Source organism: Chanodichthys erythropterus, chromosome 10 (assembly GCF_024489055.1).
Source record: "Chanodichthys erythropterus isolate Z2021 chromosome 10, ASM2448905v1, whole genome shotgun sequence".
Lineage (NCBI taxonomy): Eukaryota > Metazoa > Chordata > Actinopteri > Cypriniformes > Xenocyprididae > Chanodichthys > Chanodichthys erythropterus.
The window spans coordinates 38,922,411-38,944,342 of record NC_090230.1 but is presented as its reverse complement, the minus strand read 5'-3'; the positions used below and the strand labels follow the sequence as shown (position 1 = coordinate 38,944,342).

At 36.1% G+C, this 21,932-nt stretch overlaps 1 protein-coding gene across 1 annotated transcript; it reads left to right on the top strand.

Moving 5' to 3' along the window:
* Positions 1 to 11,838: 11,838 nt before the first annotated feature.
* cuedc1a (CUE domain containing 1a) lies at positions 11,839 to 19,952 on the top strand. Its single transcript, XM_067399132.1, has 9 exons — positions 11,839 to 12,147; positions 12,248 to 12,378; positions 14,494 to 14,620; positions 14,980 to 15,211; positions 16,784 to 16,849; positions 19,177 to 19,266; positions 19,354 to 19,498; positions 19,723 to 19,781; positions 19,876 to 19,952. Exons 1-9 carry the CDS (start codon positions 11,839 to 11,841, stop codon positions 19,950 to 19,952), a joined length of 1,236 nt encoding a protein of 411 aa, XP_067255233.1.
* The last annotated feature ends 1,980 nt before the right edge of the window (positions 19,953 to 21,932 follow it).

Here is a 21,932-nt window from a genome sequence, read left to right as displayed (position 1 = left end):
TGTTTTATGTGCCTTTTATTTGGGTTGTCTAAATAAAAAACTGTAAAACATGATTGCTGTATGTGCGTTTAAGATCTACCAGCATTTATTGTCAATAACTCTGAATTTTATTACGTAAAATTTTCCAATAAAGGGAAAAGGGGAGCAAGCAACAGAGATACCATCAACAATTCAACAATCGGATCCATAGAAAAAAGAAAAGAAAACACATGTCCCTTGTTTTACAGGGTTCATGCAGTCATGGAAAACCAAGAGGTAGCATTGAGTTTGAGATTTTTTAGGCATGGAAATTTCTAAATATAATGGAATTTATTTTTTCTAGTTATGCAAACATATTTATTAATATCAGATATATTCATTTTATTTATTTTGGCCATATATAGGATTACATGAGTAAGATCAAGATCATGTTTTGCTGGAAATCTGTAAAGTTACACAAGGAATTCTGAGTTTAGCCAATGGGAATGTAGAAGACCAGCAGCGGTCACTCTCGGCTAAGCCAACGGGCCAGATATTTTGGCTCAACACTTGATAATGTGTCAATTCTGCATTAGGCATTGTACATCACATAGAGGAAAGAGTTTTCTCAATCCATGATCTTCACCAAAAAAAAAATCCTCTTTCATCTCTAATTCATGGCTCTCCATCTGGCCTTGTTCAAATGTTACCCTCCCCCCACACTAGTTCCTTAATCTTACATGCTGCCTTTTTTTCTTCGCGGAATCTCATATTGGTCGTTAGGACTAATTTCCATGTGCATTGGCTCTATTGGTGCGCGTTCACGGCCTCACGCTTGCCGCATCATTTGATCAGGCGTGACGCGCCCCTGGGATCCCAATACAATCAGCCCGGGGTTTAATCTCGTGTCCATGAGCAGGTGCTTCGGGTTCAAGGTCTTTTGTTTCACCCCTCACTGTCGCCTCACAACGGGGATAAAAGACAATGAGACCCATTGAAAGAACAATTGTGCTTTTTTCAGGGCGCCGCTGTTCACCATCTGCCCGTGTCTGTAAGTACAGGCAGCTGTATTAGTATTTGAAGAGCATTTCTCTCGTTCATTCATATTCATGAAAACATCTCATTTGGATGTTTCAGCAACATCCAGCACCTATATAACTCAATAAGGCCGTGGGCCCTCTTTGGGAACGGAGCCAAAATATTTATTAAAATAAAATAAAAACAGTCATAAAATAGCCAATAAACGCTCAGCTACATTGCTTGGTAAATAAGGGTTATGCTAACGACCTATTACTTGGGTCATCAAAAATACAGTTAAACCATAAAAATGTGAAATATTATTACAATTTAAAATAACTTTTTTCTATTTTAATTAAAATGTAATTTATTCATGTGATGGCAGATTTTAACCAGCTGTTACTCCAGTCTCGAGTGTCACATGATCCTTCAGAAATCATTCTAATGTGTTGATTTGGTGCTCAGGAATCATTTTTTTGAAATGTCATTTATTCTTGCTGAATAAAAAATATTAATGGGTTAGTTCACCCAGAAATTAAATTTTCTGTCATCACCCTCATGTTGTTCCACACCTGTGAGACCTTCGTTTATCTTCGGAACACAAATTAAGATATTTTTGATGAAATCTCCCATAGAAAGCAACGTTAAAATAGTCACGTCAGACTCAGACAGGGGAGAGAAGATATTGTTAAATAAAGTCATTATTTTTGTTTTGTTTTTGTGCACAAAAAATATTCTTGTCGCTTCTTAACATTAAGGTTGAACCACTGTAGTCACGTTGACTATTTTAACGATGTCTTTACTACTTTTCTGGACCTTGAATGATGGTAATTACGTTGCTTTCTATGGGAGATTTAAAAAATCCCTCTCGGATTTGATCAAATATCTTAATTTGTGTTCCGAAGATGAACGAAGGTCGTTTGGAACGACATGAGGGTGAGTAATTAAAGGGTTAGTTCACCCAAAAATGAAAATTCTGTGATTTATTACTTACGTTACCCTCATGCTGTTCCACACTTGAAGACCTTCATTAATCTTTTGAACACAAATTAAGATATTTTAGTTGAAATCCGATGGCTCCGTGAGGCCTCCATAGGGAGCAATGACACTTCCTCTCTCAAGATCCATAAATGTAAGTTACTAAAAACATATTTAAATCGGTTCATGTGAGTACAGTGGTTCAATATTAATATTATAAAGCGATCAAGAATATTTTTGGAGCGCCAAAAAAACAAAACGACTTATTTAGTGATGGCCGATTTCAAAACACTGCTTCATGATCAGTGTGTCGAATCATGATTCGAATCGCGTGTCAAACTGCCAACGGCTGAAATCACGTGACTTTGGCGCTCCGAACCAACACTGATTGATTTATGCTTCCTCGAAGCAGTGTTTTGAAATCGGCCATCACTAAATAAGTCGTTATTTAGTTTTTTTTTGGCGCTCCAAAAATATTCTCATCACTTTATAATATTAATATTAAACCACTGTACACACATGAACCAATTTAAATATGTTTTTTAGTACATTAATGGATCTTGAGAGAGGAAGTGTCCATTGCTCCCTATGGAGGCCTCACGGAGCCATCGGATTTCAACTTAAATATCTTAATTTGTGTTAGAAAGATTATCGAAGGTTTTACGGGTGTGGAACGGCATGAGGGTAAGTAATAAATTTTCATTTTTGGGTGAACCAAGCCTTTTTTAAAAATCTGACAATAGATTTTTAGATATTTTCAGTATTAAGATAGTATTAAATTAACTGTATATTTAATTAATTGAAGATAACCGAAGTATGAATATAATATTTTATTACAAACTCAGGAGTTGATTATATCTTTTGTAATAAATGCTGAGATGCTTTACTCACCTGTATCCACTAGGATGCTCTTGAGCGCGGTGAGAGGAGGATAATCTGCCCACAGCTCAAGCGCTGAGGAGCCGATAAAGACCCACCATCTGACGCGCTGTGAACGCCACAGTCTGCTGTTATCAGTGTTGTTTATACACAACATGGAGGAATGATGCAGCATCGAGTAATGTGATCAGAGCAGATCGCTTCAGCAGGTAAGATCCTCATTCTGTACAGCTCGTGTCTCTGCCGGATGATTTGAGGATGCGTTTATTTAGATAAATTTACTACTAAAGCGCTGTTCAGTTACAATTCTAGTCAGGCAGGCCTCAAGAATGAGTCTGTCCTGCGGTTATGCTCTAATAATAACGCCATATATAGCACAGGTCTTTTAAACCAGGCAGGGTGCTGTTATGTTAATACAGTTGGTATGACGTGATGGAGTTTGTTAAAACTCACCTGTGTCCACCTGGTGTTCACTTATGTCTAAAATCATACATCCAAAAATAATTATGATTATATAACTGTCCAACTTTTTGCATTTTTGTTTTCTGAAGGTTAGGCATCCTAAAAAATCTTACGTTCTTTAAGTGTAAAAAAATTACATTACTTTTTCCTTACCCCTAATCCTAACCCTACCCATATTTTGTCCCTAAAATCAGAGGAAAATGATAGGTGAAGAAGAAACCTCTAACCCTTGTTGTAAGCCTAAACTTGACATAAACTAAAAAACTATTCCTCAAATCTGATTGGTTGATTGAAATGTTGTTCCAGGATCATGTTCTACTTGGTGAAATCACATTAACCCATTAGGTCAGTATATAATAATGAACAGTGGTTCTTCTGTGTGATATGTTGACATTTTCCACAGTACTACTATTGCTTATGGTGCCATATTAGCTGATAGCAGACTGATGTTTGACCTCCCAAAGGATTCTGGGATGGGATCTATTTACTTCCAAATGTCTGACCATATGCCTCTAATATCTGACATTAGTCTCATTATATTGGAGCTTAGTTTAACAGCTTGGCTGAGATCAGAGATCCTATTAAAGAGGACCTAATATGCAAAATTCACTTTTATAAGGTGTTTGAACACAGATGTGTGTCCGCAGTGTGTAAACAACCAGACTAATGGTAAAAATCCACCCACTCCTTTTTAATAATCCCCATAAATCATAAACAGTCTCTTCAAACAAGAGATTCCAGATTTAAGAAGGAAAGAAATTTATTCTTATTAAAGCAGTGAGTGATTTTCTGTTTTTCTTTTGTTGTTTGGTTCATATTAACAGCATATATAGCAGTAGGTTCTGTATATTACGCTGCTGTCATCAGATCTAATGTACACATGTGATTTCTTTCCCTGCTGTTTACATCCACAGACATAACCGACTGTTTTTGACATAACCTTGTGTGTATTTTACAGTTTAAGTGCAGTAAAACATATAAGAAAAATCATTTTAATACTCACAGGATGCGTCATCTGACAGCCAGCTTTCTGTGCACATGCTTCGGATGGGTGCGCTCATCTGAAGTTTAAACTGTGATGGCTATAAAACGTTTGCAAATAATAAACTTTCATGATGGCGAAGAACTGCAGTGTGATGTGAGCATGACCATGATAGAGATGATAATCAAAACCAAACAGATGTTTTGTTAGTTTTTGTCAGAGTATCCGAGGCGAGTTGTACCGGCTCCGCCCTCTTCTTTTAATTTGCATTTAAAGATACATGCACGAAAATGGCATGTTTTTCCTTCCACTCAAAAATGGGCTTTTACGACATGGTATAATAAATGATCTGTGGGGTATTTTGAGCTCAAACTTCATATACACATTCTGGGGACACCAGAAACTTATATTACATCTTGTAAAAAGGAGAAGTCTCTGTTGTTCTGGTATTTATTTGAGGTGATGTGCAACTTGATTGCTTCAGTGTTAGTTAAAATGACATTTTTAAAATAGTGGACTTTCACCTCCCCTTGTCTGTACTGTTCCTTCCTGTCCTCTCTTCTTCTCTTTTCTCCTTCTATCTCAGCAGAACCAGGTCAGAAACAAGGACAGTGTCGAAGCCCCGCTCGTGCTTTTGGTTCAGTGCACACTATGCAACTGTTCCCCTTTTCTTTGGGCTAAACTGTACAAAAGCCCTCTTCTATTAATATTTGGAGAAAACGCATGCGTCTTTGCAGTAAAATCTGCAATAGATTAAATTTGCATTCTGTTCTAATAAAATGAATTGAAACTAAATATTAAAAATATACTAGAATTTGTTATCCTCGTGGGTTTGGGCCCCATTAGTGGTAATGATAGCACAGTGTAGAGAGGTGCCAGTGAACATGCTGCTACTTTTATACATAGACAGCAGGCGTGTGTTCTGACATAAGCACTAACCCACAGACGACTCCTGTGGTGATAACAGCTCTCCTTGTCAGACACCACAATCTGTCCGTTTGGATTACACTCTCCTCTTGGACGCTGAATCAGCCAGAAAAGCATCAGAATTTGGCATAGTAATACTGAAAGGGAGATTGGGATCATTTTGGCAGGAAGAACTTTCTAAATTTCATTTAAAAAAAACTATGTTTATAGCTAGTAATTAATGACAGGGCCGTTGTATGTATGCCAGATTCACACTTGCATCCTGTGCCAAATGGAGTCAAGAATGATTCCTTCATCCTTTAATGGAGTAGTTCATCCAAAAATGAAAAATCTTAAAATAATTTTTTCACCCTTATGTCGAACTGAACATGTGTGACTGATTTTCTTTCATAAACACAATATGTGAATGTTGAAGAATTAAAAGCTTTTTCCCATGCAGCAACAATGAATGGAAACTGAATCTTTCAAGCTTCCAAAGCACCATAAAAGTAGTCAAGTCTCCCTTAGTCATATGAAAAATTCTTTTGAGTCAAATTGTTTGATCCTATTCAATTGATTCTCAATGTATTGATTTGATTCCTGAATTCAACTGAATTGCTGCGTGCCAATTCACCTACTTATACTATGCCCAAAATATACATTAAATTTAATTTAATTTCCCACCATTTTGCAGGGAAAGTAGCATGTTGATCTAAAAGTTCACAATGTTGTTGCTAGGGATGCAAAGGGGCGGTAAATTTTCTGAAAGTTTCCAAAAATCCTGGAAATTTTTTCAGAAATGTACCGTAAATTTTCCGCCCCTTTGCATCCATAGTTGCAGATAAAATATAATGTGGATAACTATGAATAAATGTATTTTCGTCAGGTTAGATTATTGATTGATTTGAATGGATTATTATGCTGCCTTCATGTGCTATCGAAAATGTATCACTTCTAAAGTCATGATTACGAGCTTGGCGTATTCAAGTACTTTGTTGTTAAAAAGAACAAGAATCACGGAGGACACCAGATTTATTCTTGCCTCTTTACTGGGAAAATGTTATTTAAGCCAAAGTGATATTTAGCGTCCCATTCACTGACAACCATAAACATTCACCGCGATATCTAGATCAACAGTTTCCTGTCGATTCTGGAATTTCTGTCAAATACAGGCTATTTTTACAGTGTATAAAACATACAATACATATCAAATTATTATTCATACATGTACATACATTAATGCCAAGACAAGGCGATTTAGCTGTAGAAACAAAGCGCAAATACAACTTGAGAGGGCGTTCCTGTCTAATTTATTTATGAAAATTCTGATAGGCAGCATTAATCATGAGTCAAACCCCTCTCTACTTAACCGTCGGTCTCGCTTATCCACTATGTTTGTAGTTTTTTAACACTTTTAAATTATTTTTGTAGTTTTAATCGAATCCTCATCCAATGCACAATGGGTTGTGGGCAAGTACACTTTGAATTCTAACTGGAAACAGAAGACAGTCCAGGTATCTTTGGAATATTCTTTTCAACATAGGGGAGAGCGGGGTAAGTTGTCACACTTTTCACGCTGTCTAACATATACTGAGCACCATACATCACAATGGTATAAATGTCATACCAAATGAAAGAAGGAAGTTTTGGGCACATATGTTGTATTCATTACATTTTCATATCTTATCTCATTACAGAGTTGTAGACTGAATGTGCCCTTGTGACAATTTGCCCCATCGGCGGGTAAGTTGTCACACTAGATTATCTAAAAATAAGAACACAACTACTTAATTGTTATTATTGATTTTAATTTTTAAATTCAAACCAGAACTGGAAATATAAACAATCATGCCTAGAGGATTTGGAAAAACAATTATTTCAATCCAAACAATACACATTTCAATCAAAACGCATTAAGTGGCAAGACCACTTTACTTTGAACTTTAAACTCAAACTTTCTCTGGCTTGTACATAGATCCGTGATAACTGAATGGAATACTGCAGATAACTCGCTTAACTTAACATGTTTAATCTCTGAACATAGCTGACTTAACATTTTGAACCTCTTTTTTGAGCATGTTCTCTGTTTATTTGTACTGGGGCAAGTTGTCACATGTGACGACTTTCACATGTGGGTATTTAAAGTGCGCTTTTTCTTTTTGGAATTTTCTGTATGAAAGCACTACTCGCACTATTTATACTTATAAACATCATAGAATAGTGCATAAGTATGCGAATTGGGACGTACCTATTGAGACAACTTGCCCCAAACGGACATGTGTGCTAATGTTGGCTAAATCTCAATGTTTGCTCAACATAGCACATCAGCTAAAGCATCAAAAGACACGTCATTGTCTCCTCTATGTTGTGCAAAATAATAATTTTTAACATTCATATCTAACAAAGTTGTATTGCATAAAATTTAAAGTGCAAATTTTTTACTTTTTAAGCCAAAAAATAAGAAAATTGTGCTAACCTCAGATTAGAGCGATCTTGACCACATGTGAACAGAATGTTGACTATAGAATAAGACACACAAAGTGGCTATTTGATTTTTGAGATAGAGCCTCTAGTTTTGGAGTTATGAAGAGTGTGACAACTTAACCCGCTCTCCCCTACTACAATTTGGGATTTTGGGGTGTACTTGAATAGGTTTTCATTCTTAAAATTTGCAAAAAAACACATTATTTTTCACATATTGTATATTGTTGCAGCACTTCTCACTTCTCACTTCCCAGTCTGCCAGTAACGCTCTGTTAAGCTCCTATCTCTATGATAGGAAAAGCACAATATGCTCTGATTGGTCGGCTGGAGCAGTGTGTTGTGATTGGTCAACCACTTACAGCGCGTTTCAAAAATGTCACGCCCCTTACCATAACCACGAATTTCAACACACTACTAACACAACTCAACCAGGCCCGCCCCTTTTTTAAAAAGTATGACTTTTATTTAAATGAGGAATATTGTAACGTGGTCATTCCCAGAAGAAAACTTAAGACTACAATCGAGGCATTTCAGGGAGTCCAGAAACCGTGCTTATTGATATAGAGAATAGCCTTTGAAGTGTACTTTGTAACTTTGCAGACCTTTTTCATGCTCAAAAAGCAACATTAAGCACTAAAGAAAGTTGAGAATGTAAAAAAAGCCTCTTTAAATGACCTGTAGTGCAAATGACTTATTGAGGGGCCGGCCGTTTTGACATAACACCACTGCTGTTGTTTACTCTGTGATTCTTTAACAAATCACTTACTCCGAGGGTCCAACGACAGCGGGATTGATAGTCGTGAGGGTTGCCATGGAGACAAGACCAGCAGACTCTGATCACATTGACTGTTGATGATGGCCGTAATTTGAAATAACGAGCGTTCCTGTGTTCTAGAAGGATGATTGCCCCCATTATGATGGCACCTCTGCCGTGCTGAGATCTCTTTCACAATTATCAATCAGATCCGGCACTGTGTGGCATTCCTCCAGCTCTAATCCATCTCAGTGGGTCACACAGACCCCTGCTTAACCGATATCAGCTCAGCGGGCGTATTAACTATGGATGACGTCAGCCCTCTGCTGTATGTTATTCACAAGGGCACAGCCTCCCTTCTTCAGAGACACATCACTAAGCTGCTACTGTTCCTGCGCTCGCTGGCAAACTGTGCCAGAGTCTGTAGCTATATTTAGCACTGCCTGTTTGGTTTTAGGTGCAGATTAATGTGGAGAGATGGAAATGGGAGCGAGGGATATCCGAACCTCTCCGATGATGGATTTTATGGAGGAGCCCGCAGCCTGTGATGGGAGCTAAAGGTTTATCTTGCTGGCTGTAGTCGCTTCCTGGTGGATCTTTTGGTGTGAGCCTGCGTCTCCTCTGCAGATAGATAGCAGGTAGGAAATAGATACATATTTGGCATGTGAGGCACACTGCAAATGGATGATGATGATGATGATGATGATGTGCGTCTGGCCATTTGTTGAGTGAGGGCAAAATGTGCCCTTTAAAGAGTTTTATACCTATCCTGTCTTTTTTTTTAGAAGCCTTGTTTGTTAATGACCCTGATCCATTTAATGACCAATGGGGGCCGTCCACTGTATGACTCATGCTGCTCATGTGTGTGTGTCTATGCTTCATGATCTAAAGTAATGCATTTTCTTAACATTAATTAAAATGTTTCAGAATTAATTCATATTACCCTGAATAGACAATATTTCATGTGTTGAATGTATTATTTGTTCATCCTTAACCCTCTGGCCTTCTTCGGTCATTTCTGACCGAAAGATTTTATATTTTGAATTGTTAAAAATCGTATCTTTGTCAGAATGAGATGACACTTGGTGACTTTTGTAGCATTACCAATATGAACACACAAAAAAATCAAGGACATGATTCGGACATGTTAAGGCATCGTAAAAAAAATAGTCACACTTACCTTCTTTTCAGTCAAAAATGACCGACATAGGAAATGAATGGGAAATACGAAAAAATACAACAACTCAGAGAATCTTTTGTTGGTACAAACTACAAATCAGACACTGTGCAGAAACAAAGTGTGCAGCACTGAAGGGGGGACACTCTGAAATGCCAAGAGTGCAAAATAGACACAAACACCCCCCACCCCCCTCCCCCCACACACATATATATGAACCAGCACGACTATAAGACAGAGCACGTTTATGCAAATGTGTGAAATAAAAGCAAAAATTCAGCCACAAAGCAGTAAAAAATGAACTGCAAGAAAGGGGTTACACTCTAAAACACCAAGAGTACAAAATAGAAACACCCACTCACTTACACACATTCACAGACAAACACACACACAACACACCATTATACACATACAAATGAACCAGTGTGGCTGTAATAGTATGGTAAAATTGAGCCAAAACTCAAATAAGAGGATGAAATCAGATCAAACACAGATTTTTTTAAGCTGTTATAAAACACACCTGTTCATTTTTGTTATTTTTTATTGAATTTTGATGTTACGTGTAACAAAATGGTGCCCTGTATGTTCAGGTTTGACTGTAGTAAAATTAATGCAAAAACCGATGCTTCAAATCAACATTAAAAAAAAAAAAAATCTAAACCGTGACAAAAAGTAGTCTTTGAGAATGTCTAAGTTTAAATCCATATCCAAAACTTAATAAAAATAAGTGTTTGTGTCCAAAAACCACTAGAGAATTTTATATAGAGCTCTATGGGAATCTAGTGGTTACGACATGGCATTGCATAAGTTTTTCTTTTTTTACTCTCACCAAATGGCACTAATCTACCTTCAAAAAAATTTATTTTAAATGCCTTGTCTCTATTTTAACATGGAATACTGCTTTAATTGAAAAATAATTTAAAAATATGTAAAAAAAAAAAATTCTATTATTTTCAATGGGGAAAAATAGTTAATAAAAATTGTATAAATATTGCATAGTATCATAAAATACCCTCAAAATTTTATATAATAATCAAAAAATATTATAGAACAAGAATATATTACATTGGTTTTCCTGAGGAACAAAAAAGTTACTTTCCAAGGCTTCGGTCACTTTTGACCGTAAAGAAGGTAAGTGTGACACCTAAACGAAGAGGGCCAGAGGGTTAATGTGAATTTAAAAAAAATTATATTTAAATATCAAAGACAATAATTCTTTTAGTAATGTGATGTTAAAACCAATGAATACTGTAGAATCTATCAAAACATAAAATATATATATATATGTACATTTATTAAATTCAGTGTTGTTATTGTTGACTAAAACTATTAAACAATGTGTTAAATTGAAATAAAGCTGAAATAAAATGGAAAACCTAAAGAATGAAAATTAGAAATGTTGGCAATTTACTGAAATAAGTTTAAGCTGAAGTACTAAAATTACTAAAATCAATTATATAGAAATATTTTAAAAATTTATTTAAAAAAGCACATACCAAATGACTAAACTAAAAACTAAAAAATATGAAAATAAAAGTAATATATTACTTTTTATAATAAAATTATTTTACTAATTATAGTAATTATATTACTAATTGTAATATAAAAATAATTCAAATATTAATAATTACTATAATAGTCTATAAATACTTCTAAAATAAAGCTGCTTATATTAAATGAGAGACTACAATGGAATATTTGGCATAATATAATAATAATAATGGAATAATATTATAATAAAAATAAATTTTCACACTGCTGTACCATTTATAATAAACTAATGAAGTCAAAAAGGTGATTAAAAATGGTGAAAATGTTGATAAAATGATTACAGTTTACAGGATATACACTTTTCCTTATGCATACATATATGTAAATCTTAATGTAACTTTATATCCATTTTTTTCAACTACCCTTTTATTGAATGCCATATCATTGGTTAACATTTTGCTGTTTTGATGTAGGTCTTCAGGAGTGGGCTGCTGTTCGTCCTTTGACTTGAGGGGGACTGTGAGAGTGACAGCAAGGCATTCTGAGAAGCCCAGCCAGTCCTGGATGTGGTTGCGTCCCAGCTATCAGCAGCAGAAGAAAAGTTAATCCAATGCTGCCCCTCTATATACTGAAGCTCACCTCCAGGGGCATCATGAGTGGATAACGGGCGTGGCTGGAGGCGGTGCATAGGTCAGGGGGTGGGGCAACTGCAGTGGATGGGCAGCTTTGAGTGGAAGGGAGGTTCTGTAAATGATGACCAGCCTTTTCCGCCGGAGTAACGCGAACAGTAACCATGGCAGCAGTACTCGAGGGGGCGACGCTGCCTCAGGGGAGCTCAATAACAGGAGGCCTCCACGTCAGGTTCGGCATTTGGAGTTTAGCCAGGCAATGGATGACTTTAAGACGATGTTTCCCAGCATGGAGCATGAGGTTATCGAGTGTGTCTTGAGGGCTAACCATGGTGCTGTCGACTCCACCATTGACCAGCTTCTGCAGATGAGCTTGGATAGCCAAGCCACAGATGACAGTTCGGATTCTGAGGACAGCATTCCTCCAGAGGTTAGTTTAGAAACTTTTATTTAGATCTGTCCAGACAAAAAGTTTGGCATGTTTAGATCTCGATGCACAAAAGAATCTTTCCGTCTAACCTCCGTTGCAGATCCTGGAGAGAACGCTGGAGCCGGACAGCTCAGATGAGGAACCTCTACCCGTCTACGCTCCGCCCTCCTATGACATGCACATCTATGACAGAAAACATCCCGCAGATGTTCCATCCACACCACCACCCAGGCAAGAAGAACATCTAACCGGGTTTTCTGGTGGAAGAAATTACTATTAATAATAGTAGACTTTAATCTGTGAGAGACGTTGTGTTTGCGTTCACTTTGCTGAAATGCTTGTTATGTTGGTTTGGCTACTATTTAAGCTTTTTCTTCTTCTGAGACCAAATTTCAAAAGTTAATTTTCAAGCTATGTGACCACCAATCTTGGCACAGACCTTCATGCTGTTCTGACTCAGTGTGTTATATATTTTCTAACTGATCCGATTTATGGAATTCCCGTATCAGACTTTCAGACAGGCCCAAATTCCCATAGACTTCCTCCATTCAATATAGAGTATTTAACCCTCTGAGTCAACATTTTATTTTTAAGACATTTTTACATTCATTTTGAATGATGTATAACTCTTATCTGTATGTCCAAAATCGACAGATTATTTTGAGTCTCTTTCGCACCGGTAAGAAAAAAACAGAGGTAGTATCGCCGGCGCGATCACCGACCCCAAGGAGTTATTAAGCTGTCATATCATTAGCAAAGCCTAACCACTTGCCTGTGGCGATGTGCTAAAATATTTAATCTAAAGTTTAATTCACTAGACTGCCTAACAAAATGCTAAAATATGTTAGCAACATGCTAAAACATTCTATCAGTGTGTTAAAACGTGTTAACAGTAACTAGTAACATAATGTCAATACATGCTAGCAACTTGCTAATTTATGTTAGCAACATGCTATCAATGCCTAGCTAGCTAGCTGGCTGTTTTTCTTACTGTATTTATATAACCATCAAACTTTAAAAATTGTTTGAAACTTTCAGACTAGGATTTGTCAATCCAACATCAAAGTTTGTCTTGACAAACTTTACTTCTATAGTTTAGTCTGCTGCTCGGTTTAGTTGTGAAAACAGTTTAAATTTACACTAGGGCTGTTCAATGATAACCGTGGTTATCGTGTACAAAATAAGAGTCTGTGTTTACGTAATATATGTGTGTTTGTTTTGTGTACAATTATTATGTATATATAAATATACACACATACATGTATGTATAAATATATTTATATTTTTATATATTTAAATTATATATAAATGTAAATATTTGTATAGAAATATAAGATATTTTTCTTAAATATATACATGCTTATATTTCTTAAATATACATGTATGTGTGTGTATTTATATATACATAATAATTATACACAAAACAAACACATATATTACATAAACACAGACTCTTATTTTGTACACAATAACCATGGTTATCGTTGAACAGCCCAAATTTACACTGTTTTTATGTCCGCTGTTATTTTAATGTTATTACATCAAAGCATCAAAGTGGTATTTACAATAACTACGCTTGTAATCCAAACTGACATCACTAGCTTTGTTTTCATCCAAAGTTGCTACTTGAATTTATGTGGAAAATCACATAAAACATCCATGTCATGTCTTCAAGAGAACAAAATCATCACTTACTGGGAAACTGGCACAAAGTATCAGTAATAAAATTGAGAGTTGCTGCAACAGTCGCTCTTTTTTTTTTTTTCACATAAGAAATTTCTCATAGTTCACAGACAAAATGCAAGAAATGCTGTCATGTTATCTTGCGTTCAGAGGCGAATGCAGTTAGTATTGGATGTTTTGGGAACATAATAGTGTGAGACAGGTTTGTGAGATATTTATACTAAATCATTTTGATGACAGACTTTGGCTCAGTCATTTCATAATGTCTAAAACAACAAAAACAACATGGTGTGCAATGCGATTGTTCCAACTGTTAACCAATCTATTTTTTTATTGCACATTGAGGGATTTATTTGGTAAACGTGTTACCAGTTGTAATTTTTGCATGTCGTCTTATTGCATAAACATGCATCCACATCAATTAGGCGCACAAGTTTTTATGCTCATCTTGAGCATCGTTTCCATGCAGCGTTTTTTTTTGTGTGTGTGCAATATCCCAAAATTGGATGGAAACATAGCTATTGACCTATTAGTGTGTGAACTTAGTGTGTCTTATAAATGATTTAAATCACAAGAGGAGGATCCCATCGGGCCTTTCTAATTTCAGGTGTGTGTTTCAGAAGAAGAATACGTTTTTTTATGTTATACTCATCATTCTGCCAGGTTCGACGATTATCCCCCTCCTGGGCATCAGCAGGTCGGCAGATACAGGAACTGGAATCCACCGTTACTAGGCAACCTCCCCGATGACTTCCTGCGGATCCTGCCTCAGCAGTCAGAGAGTCTTCAGGTGGATTTATTAATTACTATCATGCAGTCTGTATTAAAGTATTAAACTAAATATCATGTTTTCAAGCATTTTGATCCAGATTCAACCCCCCACCCTCCACCCCTTGTGTTCAGATTTATCAGATACAGTGACAATATTATATACATATAATCCTTTGGTAGCATTTTAACAATTTCATTTGAAAATACATACAAATATCATGTGTTTACAAAAACAATCATTACATGGTGATTCAAAGACCTCCGTTGAAGTCTAAATTCACTAGCTTTAAGGCCAGACAAAGTAAATCATTTGTCTCATGGTTGATTTTTTTTGTCATTTCGGTAAAAATGTCCTTGGTGATTTTTGTCCCCCCACAGCGTTCTCAGAGCAGCTTGTCTCAGCCTTCCTCCTCCTCCTCTTCCTCCCTGTCATCCCTGACGCAGCTCTCATCCAGCAGTGGTGCCCTGTCAGGTAGCGTTTGGTCATCTGAACAGGACAGGAAGTTGAAACAGTACTTGGAGGATGAGAGAATCGCCCTTTTCCTGCAGAATCAGGAGTTCATGAAAGAGCTACAGCGTAACAGAGACTTCCTCATAGCTCTGGAGATAGGTACTCATACACACACACACACACACACACACACACACACACATATATATATATATATAAGGACCACAATGTGAATTTCATTTAGCCTTCTATTGTTCTTAAAGTCACAATATAACGGAAGTGGCAACTGATTTTTTCTGTATTATGACATAACATCAAAGTGAAGCAGATTATGGAAAAGGAAAAAATGAAGGGCAGGGACTCAGCTCAATTCATCGGTTGTTAACTGGATAGAGGCAGATCTGATGCTGAGCTTCTTGATTGTAAGAAAGGGCCAGCTTAAACAGACTAAATGATTGGAGAACCCTGGCATATGATAACAGAGAGAAGTGCAGCGCTTTACAGAAAGATTGGCATATGACATTTTTATAAAAACATTTTTTATTATTAAACATGGATGAATAGCTCACGTCAAGATCATTAACATGCATTCACAAAATAGGATGAATTTTCATTTCATGTAGACTAGAAATTACAATTAAATAAAGTATACTTTTACTTTTTTATATTTAATAAAATGCTATTTAAATATGTTATACTTTAAATTTAAATTTTTTGTAATTTTTTAATAAGTGAATGTGGATTACCACAGGGTGGATTTTTATTTTATTTATTTTATTTTATCCAGTTGCTACTGGGCCATTTTTCAGATATTTTCCCTCCAGAAGCAGCAGTGTAACTAGGTCAGAAACACACAAGAACAAATACACTTTCACACAAACACTCATTTTTCAAACATACTTCACTTAGGATGAAATGTTTGAATTTCTCCATGTGAGAAAAACCTCTCATTCATAGTAAGGAATTCATAAACCAATAAACATTGCTGTCAGTCATCTTTTTTGCAGTCTTTACAATTATTTGGGACCCCTCAAAGTCTTGGTTCCTCCCTAGATGTCTTCCTCATCTTACCTGCTTTTTGGAATGATTTACAATATGAAAAGCACCATACAAATAAATGTAAAATAAATGTAATCGAGTTCTACATTTTTAATTTTATTCCCCTTTCTATTTGCAAAAAGATTGGCAATGTTTTTCATTCTCATATTTGTAAACCATCACTCCTGTCATTCTGCTAAAATGCATTTTAAATTGACCCCAGTGGTGGTGTGTGTGTGTGTGTGTGTGTGTGTGTGTTCTTGTTTATATTACATTGTGGGGACCAAATGGCCCCACAATGTAATAAAAACCTGAGATCACCTACATTGTGGGGTCCAGCCAACGGTCCCCACGAGGGAAATGGATTAATAAACATACTAAAAGATGTTTTTTTGAAAATGTAAAAATGCAGAATGTTTCCTGTGATGGTTAGGTTTAGGGATAGGGGTAGGGTAGGGGGATAGGAAGTACGGTTTGTACAGTATAAAAACCATTATGCCTATGGAGAGACCCCACTAAGATAGGTGCGCCTGTTTGTGTGTGTGTGTGTGTGTGTGTGTGTGTGTGTGTGAACAGCTTTCATTCCTAACACACTGTGTGCAGTGTTGTGTTGTTCAGACCACTGTCTCCACTCACTCTGGAGCGGCTGATCTTCACCTGCCCTCAGTGAACCTGTTGCCTGCTGTGTTTTAGATCGTCAGAGGTGCGAGAAAACACAGTGTGGTCATTCATCCGCTTGCACGGAGAACTCCACCGAAGGTAGATTCCCTTCATCTTCATCCATCAGCCACACAGCACGAGCTGCTTTGCCACACAAACGCTGACAGGAAGCTTCGTCTGAACCTGTTTGTGTCGCCACATAAAGAATAACACTCAGATAATGGCCTACATGTTGTAGCATTTTATTTTTTATCATGAAGTTAAAGGGTTAGTTCACCCAAAAATGAAAATTCTGTCATTTATTACTTACCCTCATGCCGTTCCACACCCGTAAGACCTTCGTTAATCTTCGGAACACAAATTAAGAGATTTTAGTTGAAATCCGATTGCTCCGTGAGGCCTCCATAGGGAGCAATGATACTTCCTCTCTCAAGATCCATAAAGGTACTAAAAACATATTTAAATCGGTTCATGTGAGTACAGTGGTTCAATATTAATATTATAAAGCGACGAGAATATTTTTGGAGCACCAAAAAAACAAAATAACGACTTATTTAGTGATGACTTATGATCGTTATTTTGTTATTTTTGGCGCTCCAAAAATATTCTCATCGCTTTATAATATTAATATTGAACCACTGTACTCACATGAACTGATTTAAATATCTTTTTAGTACCTTTATGGATCTTGAGAGAGGAAATGACATTGCTTCCTATGGAGGCCTCACAGAGCCATCGGATTTCAACTAAAATATCTTAATTTGTGTTCCGAAGATTAACAAAGGTCTTACGGGTGTGGAACGGCATGAGGATAAGTAATAACTGACAGAATTTTCATTTTTGGGTGAACTAACCCTTTAAGTTAAAGAGGACCTATTATGCTTTTTTACATTTCCAACTTTTTTTTTTAGTGTTTAATGTTGCTATTTGAGCTTGAAAAAGGTCTTCATAGTTACAAAGCACAAAGTCACTCCATAGGTAGTTATTCTCTATATCAGTAAGCACTGTTTCTGAACTTCCTGAAATACTTCCATTGTAGTCTTGATTTTTCTTCCAGGAACGTACACATCAAGGTATTCCTCATTTAACTCTTTCCCTGCCATTGACGGAATTTTCCAGCTTTCTTTGTTTTCACTGTAATACGGTATGGGGCGCTATTATGCAACTTCTGAAAGAGTACTGAATCTCTGGATCAAAACACATGCAAAAAAGGAGCAGAAACAAGCAATAAAAGCATTGCTTGTGCACATTGTAGTCTTTGAAAACAAATATGCATTTTTCTTAGCTTTTTGTTCAAAATGTTGCTTTTTTTATGAAACCTAGCCATATTCAAGTGTTGATAAAAAAAGAACGTTGTTTAAAAGCAGAGGCTCTGCTCTTTCTTTTGATATATTACATGTTCAGATATTCATATAACAAAATATTCTTGGGGCCATGAAATTTTGTGAAAATTATAAAAAAAAAATGCTGGCAGTGACTGGCAACTTTAAAAAAAAAAAAAAAAAAAATCCCGCACAAGGCATACGCAAAAAAAGGGGCGAGGACTGGCTGAGTTGCATTAGTAGTGTGTTGAAACCATAGACCGTGATGTCACCTGTGGGTGCCCGTGCTGAAGAGCATTTTTGAAGCCCACTGCGTGTCACTCCCAGATAACCAAAAATGGGCAAAGAGGCAGGAAGTGGGTGGAGCTGAGGTGACGGGTAACAGACAGCAGTCAAACAGCTAGTAGTGACAGCAGCTGCAATCCACCTGTCACTCAAGTGGCCACTCCCTTAATTATGCATAAGTTTTAAGGCTTAATATAATTTAAATGGATGAGTTATAAAAAAAATTCACCCCCCTCACAGTTGTAATGAAGGGCAAAATTAGCTATATAGACCAAAACCACTTTTTGTACCAGGCTGTAAAAAAATTTTTTTCTGCTGTAAATTTGGGCATTTTAACATATGTGATTGACTCCCTTTTGAAGCCTAGTGGCCAATTGATGAATTGCAGATTAAGTCACTTCCATGTTGGTTTCAAGAGAGAGACCGGAAGGTTGCTGCTTAGTTGAAACCCACGGTTATGGTAAGGGGCGTGACATTTCCAAAACACGCTCGAAGCAGTTGACCAATCAGAGCACATGGTGCTTTTTGGAAGGAGTGGCTTCAAAGAGACAGGAACTAAACAGAGCATTACTGACAGACTGGGAAAAGAGGTGCTGCAACAATGTACAATATGTAAAAAATAATGTTTTTTAACATTAAAACCTATTCTAGTAGACCCCAAAAACAAAATCAAGACTCTAAAAGGTCATAATATGTCCTCTTTAAAATTGGTTGTTTTTGCAAGTGTACATTAAAAGAAATAATTCACCTCAAAATTCTGTCATTATTTACTTTTTTATGGACATCTGTTGACATGCTCATGTCTGTCTCTTGGTGTAGGTGATAATTGTGGCTCGGGGTCTGAGGAGGCCTGTTCATCTGTCTCTGATGATGCCTTATTCATGGAGAAACTCAAGCACATGGGCAAATGTAAGAGAACGCAAACCAAAAGCTTAAAACTTAACCGTAAATGTATCAGCTCTCACCCCATTCTGACCACTGTATTGTTACCTACAGCTACAAGGAAAAAGCTTTTTGAAATCGCTAGGTCATTCTCGGAGAAGACCAGAAGGAAGAAATCTAAAAAGCGAGCTCTGCCCAAACATCAGTCATATCCTCATATGTCCAGCTCAGACATTCACTGCCAGAAGTCTACATCTATGTATGTTGTGTAAAGGAGGAGTTCTTACATTTTTTATTTCTGGATATTTCTTAGTGTAGCTGTTAGCTTCATGCTACTGTGTGTGTGTAAATATGATTATTTGATCATGTAGCATATTGTACAAACTTTTTTAAGAGTGCTAGTTTTAAAATGCATCTTAGAATTAGTTGTATGGTGTTGTAGTATTAAATGTGTAGTGTGTTTGTTCCTTGACTTCCTCTCAGTCTGGGCTCTGCAAACTCCACCATCAATCTCCTGGATGAAACAGAGGGACCACTGTCAGGTAAATATTCTCTTTATCCCAATGTAGTGGCTCTGCATGGATGTATAATATTTGGTGAAACCTTGTAAAGTGCATATGTTTATGTGTTTGTAAGCTGAGGGTGACAGCCAACTCAAGAGGCTTTCAGGAAGAGAGGAAGGGGAGGAATCAAAGGAAGTGATGTCATGGTAAGTGCACACATACACATATTTGGTACAGATAATAATTTACTCATATTGCTGGCAAAGTTTTATATACATAAACAAAAATGCTTAAATTCATCCCCAATATTTAAGGTATTTTTAGTGGAATTGGATTGTTTTATATCTTCTCTGAAATTGTTAAATAACAAAAAGTCATTAACATGCTTACAATATTATGATCCCCTGTTACTAATTAATGACACACTTTGTATTGCACTGTCTTATGCTATGCTCTATTTGTAAATTGTTCTATTTTCATTAAAAAAATACAAATTTGGTACAGATAATTGGTATTAAATGTATTTATATATAATAATATGTATAATATATAAAGTGTAAAATATATTTAATGTTGTGTTTTGAAATTCTCAGGTTATATTTTATTAGTGACATTTTTAGCTCACCAAGACTGCATGTATTTGATCAAAAATAAAGTAAAAGTTGTAACATTGTGAAATTTTGTTGTTTAAAATAACTGTTTTTCTATTTTAATATATTTTAAAATGTAATTTATTCCATTCCTCTAGTCTTCAGTGTCACATAATCCTTCAGAAATCATTCTATATAACATTTCTTATTATTATAAATTATTTTCTATGATCTTTTACAGATGGATGAATAATGGCTGGTCATGAATAATGGTTTCTGCATTTGAAAACTAAAGCATCAAGATTTTACTCAGTTTCCTGCAATGCTTAATTAAACCTGAGCCATGAAACCATTGTAGTTCTATTGTTTGTAATATTCTGGTTCAACAGTCTCTCTTGTAGTTTCTGAATGGCATGCGGTGTAGCAAATCAGGTGGTGTTAAGAAGACTGCTGTGTCGAGTCAGTGCTCATGAACATCCACAAGCACAAAACCTCACTGCTCAGCTTGATAAGAAAATCTGTGTTTATCTCAGGAGAATTAAACGGCCTGGAGCCCATGTACAGTTCCTGTCATGTTTAGAGATTATGCTCTTTCCATTCCTCATGATCATATTTGATAAGATATTACTTTGATATCTGGGTGATTGATTAAAAATTAGTTATCAGATTTAGTTGCAATGTTTAAATGTGTTTTCGAACAACTCTCAATTTAAAATCATGCTTCAAGTCTTCTTTTCACCATTCCTGAAATGAACATTCATGATTTTGTTCTTAGTGTAAAGTAAGATCTGGTTGCGTGTATTTACACTGGGAGAGTAAATATATTGTAATAATTTTCACAGTTTAGGGCTGTTAGCTCACTGTAAATTGCTATTGATTTTCAGAGGATCATTTTGTTTGTTATTAAATAAATTACATTTTGAAACCAACACATCCATGTTTGTCTTGATTATTAAACCTTTCCCAGATATTAAAAGCTTCAGGATAAAGATATTCATATGCACAAATGTACTCAGAGTCAAATATTTAGGATGTAAAATGGTTTTGTTTTAAAATATTAATTTTCTTTGTTACTCTGCTGATCCTGATCCTGCTGTTGTGCTGTATTTCAGTGTCCAGTAGAGGACGCCACACCCTGTGCCATAAGGCTAAACATACTACAAACACACTTCTTTAGCCCAATGTTTAAGAAGACATTAAGTAAAACTAAAAGTGTCTTGGTGCGTAATAACATTGATCTAGCAAGGCTATTATAACTCGTTACGTGACAGATCTGTAAACTTTTGATTTAAAGGCGCACACACATTTTTTTCCCTCAGTAAAACGTTTTACACATAAAGAAAGCGGTTCACATAAAAACATGTTTGCAATCACGCACACACTCACATAAATTACTCATATCAGTAGCTTAATAAAGCTGATTTGTTTTAATTAAAGCGGGTCGCCTCATGGCGGCAGACATTCAAATCACATGACACATTGAATACTCACTTTATCTTGATAATTACTGTTTTTTTAAACGCCTTCACTTATGGAATACATTTATGATGTGTGTGACTTTTCTGACTGAATTTATAATGTCAATGTCATCAGTAAATGA